This window comes from Eptatretus burgeri, chromosome 1 (genome assembly GCF_056783735.1).
Source record: "Eptatretus burgeri isolate ZD-2024b chromosome 1, Ebu_testis_v1, whole genome shotgun sequence".
Lineage (NCBI taxonomy): Eukaryota > Metazoa > Chordata > Myxini > Myxiniformes > Myxinidae > Eptatretus > Eptatretus burgeri.
Genome location: NC_140961.1, coordinates 89,615,623 through 89,620,622, shown reverse-complemented (window position 1 = coordinate 89,620,622; position 5,000 = coordinate 89,615,623). Strand labels below are relative to the sequence as shown.

The following is a 5,000-nucleotide window of genomic DNA, read 5'->3' as shown; positions in this document are numbered from 1 at the left end:
ACACTATGGCTACAACCAGCAACTATGGATCTCTATGGCATTCTTAGGACTTTTTCAGAGTTCGGAGCATATGTATGCCGCACATAAACATAAGTCCGGCAGAAAAAGTATCCTCGAGATGACGCGGCGGGTCACGTGATATCAGTGTGACCACTCCTCATTTTCATGAAAGCCAAGGTGAGCCAATGAAAAAAGCTAAGAATTCACAAGGTTTCGGAAAAGCGATGATAATAGAAAACCTAGACGCCAAGAAAACCTATAGAAAACCAAGACGCCAAGGTGAACAACGAACAGCCAAGATCTTGTGAAAAAAGCCAAGGAGTGGTCACACTGCATGATATATGACGTAATCATGTTGTGGTTTTTAGGGGGGACGGGGCCAATCAAGCATACAAGGACACTAAGAAACATTAAAGTCTTTGTTTTGAGATATTTCTTTCAAAAATAACCAAAAACGATCCAGTGTTAAGTTAAGCCATATCTATTCATTAAACCAAACAAATATTTACCTCCGCCACCAAAGGTGAGGGAGGTTATGTTTTCACCCCTTTCTGTCTGTTGTTTGTTTGTGTGTAGTATATCTCAAAAAGTTGTTGACGGATCCGGACGAAATTATGTGGACAGGTTGGGTGTGTGACAAGGATGAACTGATTCGATTTTGGTGAAGATCCAGATCTGGGTACTGGAATTTTCAAAGTGATTCTTCACCATTGAGAGATAAGCCAAAAAAACTATATACAGTACAATATCTCAAAAAGTTGTGGACAGATTCAGACGAAACTTGGTGGACACGTTGGGTGTGTGCAAGGACGATTTGATTCGATTTTGGTGAAGATCCGAATCCGGTACTGGATACGAGAATTTTTTTAATTTTTAAAGTGATTCTTCTCCATTGAGTGATAGGGCCAAAACAATGTATAGCATGATATTTCAAAAATGTATTGGGCCCGATATGTTCTCATGGATCATGCATTACGTGGTGGAGGTATGCACTCTCCCAAGTGCCCTTCAAGTTGATTCTGTGGACCTTTAACTTTAGAATTACTACAGGTTATGTTATCATGGTTTATGTACTGCAGTAAGGATTGCCAATTATCGAAGTGATGACAGTTCTAATTGCAGAAGTCTGTATAAAATAATTCCACCATCACTAACCTCTCACCCTTACCCCAGCCTAAGCCCTTCTTCAAACTTTCCAGTTTTCCCTCCTTGGAGTTTCCTTCTGTGTCCATCTTGTCCACCTCATGCATAATCTTGTCTACCCCTTGCATCCTTTCATGCCCCCCATTCCTCCGCACACCCTTTGTTTGGCCAAGTCTTCCTCTATGTTGGCCTTTTATTCTGCTGTTGGTGTTCCCCACTTCTTCTTCTGTTCCTTTTGCATCCTGTTATGTCCTGATCGGTTCTGTGTACGAGCTCTTCCAAAAGCCTCGACGATGAACAGTGTACAAAAATGCTCAACTGTGGTCAAAATTTGTCAAAAATTATGATAGAATTTAAAGTTGCTTGAGCACCGACTTTGCACACTGTTATTGCCTCCGCCACCGAAGGTGGATGGAGGTTGTTTTCACCCCTGACCGTCTGTCTGTCTGTTTCTTTGTGAACAGGATATCTCAAAAAGTTGTGGACGGATTCAGACGAACTTTGGTGGAGATCTTGGGTATGTAACATGGATGAAAGTATTAGATTTTGGTGATGATCCGCATACGGATCTGGATCGAAGAATTTTTTCAGTGATTTTTTTTCCCCATTGAGAAATTGGGCCAAAAACGACATATCACAGGATATCTCAAAAAGTTGTGGCCGGATTCAGACAAAACTTCGTGGGCAGGTTGGGAATGTGAAAAGGAAGAATTGTTTCACGTTTGATGAAGATCCAAAGCTGGATCTGGATCTGATAATTTTTAAAGTGATTCTTCACCATTAAGTAATCGGGCTAAAATGTCATATAGCATGATATCTCAAAAAAGTTATGGACAGATTCGGACGAAATTTGATGGGGGAGTTGGTTGGATGACAAGAACAAGCCGATTAAATATTAATTCAGGTCCGAATCCAGATCCGGCCTATCAGTGGGATACAAAATGTAAACTAATCATCTTGGTGGAAGTAGTCACTCAAGCACGTGCTGTTGTCGTTACCTCGACTACTGAAGGTGGATGGCAGCTATGTTTTCACTCCTGTCTGTTTGTTTATCAGCAGGACATCTCAAAAGGTTGTGCATGGATTTGGACGAAACTTGGTGCACAGGTTGAGTGTGTGACAACTAATAAATTATTTGATTTTGGTGAAGATTTGAATCCGAATCCGAATAAGAGATTTTTTTTTGAAAGTTTTCAAATGATTCTTCAGTATTTAGAGATGAGGCTAAAAATGATACATAGCATGATATTTGAAAAAGTTGTGGACGAGTTATCACAAAACTGGGTGGACAAGTTGGTTCGGTGACAAGAACAAGCCGATTAGATGATGGTTTGGATCCAGATCCTGCATATCAGTGGGATACAAAACGTAGACTGTTCAGCCTGGCGGAAGTATGCGGTCTTCCGAGTGCTGCTGGAGTTTTAACATATTTGTTGAAGAGGAGTGCAAATTAGGAGAAACATATGAAGCATTTACTTGTGAATGTCTGGAATTTTCGTTTCACTATTTTCTGGACATTAAGTTGGCAATATAGTTTTCCACATTCTCAAATCCAGTGAATAAAGCATTCAAGCTGAGATGTGACCTTGTGAAGGAGTACAACAGCACTTTTTCATTTCGGTGGACATTAGGTTATCCATCCTCTTTAGTTTGGGGACAAAATAGCAGATGCAACTTCTCAGGTTTCAATGATGAGACACAATTGATTGGCCAAAAACCTTCAGGCATCACCACTTCCAAATTCAGATGTTAGCAACAGATGCATCAATATAACTATCTCACGTTGTTGCTCACCGATTTAACATTACATATTAGAAGCAGCATGAAGAGAGTTGCCTCAACAAGGAAGAATCAAACATATCATCACTGCATGAGTTCGAAAGTGGGTTCATTGAATGTTTTAATCAGGCAAAACAGACACAAAGCCACGTCAACGCAGTATTCTTACCAACGAAAACTTGCCATCACCGTACCACTTGACCCATCGCGTGCCCTCTGTGAAATACCAGTAAAATTGCTCAGCTTCTTCCCAGCTAACAATACGTCCTGGCCACCATGAAAAGCCACGGATCTTTCCCCAGATGAGTTCACCAGTTCTGAAGCCATAGCCATCCTGCCAATGATAATAAATCACATGTTGCAGCCATTACAGCAGAGCATTAAAACATAATAGTCTCAATTAGTCAACTGAAGCCATCCTGGATCTAGAATATTCAGTAACTGTGGATAATGTTGAGAGCAAATAATGTGCACAAATTATGTGGATCGACATCAATAAATAAAATAGTCAGGAGCATAAAGAGGGACTAAAATGTTTTGTGGAATGTTTGTATTGGAGCCCATTGCATTTATAACACCAGATAGAACTCCAAGATGAAGATGCAGAAGTATCACACTTGATTTTAAACTGTCCACTCTGGGTTTGATTATAATCAGCTCGACCATAAATTGTTGGATTGGACTTTTGCAGGTAACATGTACCATCGATCGGATGGACTTTAGGCTAGGAACAGATTTGTTAGCATTATTTGGTGAACAATAAAGATCTCACTGTGCCTCTGGACCAAGAGTTGGTAAATTATCACTGATATCTTAAACAAATTCCAAACAACTGTCTATTTCAGGTGAATATCAGGCTGGGTGTGCTGGTTCCTGAAACCCAGTCTCTTGTCGTATGAAAGATTCACCGATACGAATTCTCTCGTGAGGACCTCAAGGAAGAAAGCAACCTTAAGGTATAAGAGCATGAATACATTGTTGTTAATGCATTGATGTTAAGTGCATATTTTGTTTAATTCTGCAAATTAATTGAGGAAAAGAAATATGCTTGAATGGCTGTTTTTGTCATTATTTCATATCTATGAAATATCTAAAGTACGTTAAACAACAACACAAGAGGGCTGGTAGGATTGCCTAGAGTTACATCCACATGCCGATAAGCTATCTATCTTGGGTTAGAATCTCGGTCCAGCTAAAAACTGTCATCCAGGTGTTTCACTGGTCGGGTGATTCATCAATGCGTCACTCAGATGGACATTAAACGGGTGTCCTATCTGCTGGCATGAGTTGGTGTAAGTTAAAGATCCCACGATGTGCTTTGCAAAAAGTAGGCGAGCTATCGCCGGCAACATGGCCAAGTTTCAAATTCCTATCCGAACTTTAGTCGAACGTTTGGCTTGGCCCACCGGTTTGTGAAAGACTTAGGCCAAGCTTCCCCTGGCAAACCCCAAAGGAATATCAGAATAATTGCAGCCATTAACGAAGAAGACGAAGAAGAAGAAGAAGAAGAAGAAGAAGAAGAAGAAGAAGAAGAAGAAGAAGAAGAAGAAGAAGAAGAAGAAGAAGAAGAAGTAGAAGAAGAAACAAGAACACAAGTCCTCATCGATGTCACAGCCCACAGCAGCAACTTAAAAATAGGACCACGTGTCTTGAAGCACACCTGGATCAGAAGCAACAGTCACTCAAACCCACCTCGACCCCTTAGACCCTAATTTTTTTCTTTTAATGTCATGTACAAACTTTGGTACATCACGGGTGATGAAGGTTGTGGTCAAGTTTCATTGAAATGGTGTGTAGTTTCGGAGAAGAGAGCAAATACCTACTTTAGGGGGAGGGCTCAAATCCCCTGCAGACCGTTTTAGAACCTGATTTTTTTATGCTGTGAATAAACTTTAGTATATCACATGTGATGAAGGTTGTGGTCAAGTTTCATTGAGATTGTGTGTGTAGTTTCAGAGAAGAGAGCAAATACCTATTTTGGGGGGTCAACCCCCCATAAACCCCCTTTATGAGCACAGATTTTGACGCAGTTGATCAACTTTTGTTGTCCTTCAGATATGAAGATTGTGGCCAAGTTT

At 40.5% G+C, this 5,000-nt stretch overlaps 1 protein-coding gene across 11 annotated transcripts in view; it reads right to left on the bottom strand.

Annotated features, from left to right (window-relative positions):
- The window catches only part of LOC147034931 (DNA (cytosine-5)-methyltransferase 3A-like), a 516,888-nt gene that overhangs the window by 288,224 nt on the left and 223,664 nt on the right, over nucleotides 1-5,000 (bottom strand). For all 11 annotated transcript variants that reach the window (XM_085891359.1, XM_085891342.1, XM_085891335.1 and 8 more), the window contains one exon: nucleotides 3,092-3,256. In XM_085891359.1, the coding sequence (XP_085747485.1) occupies nucleotides 3,092-3,256 (165 nt within the window). The remainder of the gene's footprint in view (nucleotides 1-3,091; nucleotides 3,257-5,000) is intronic.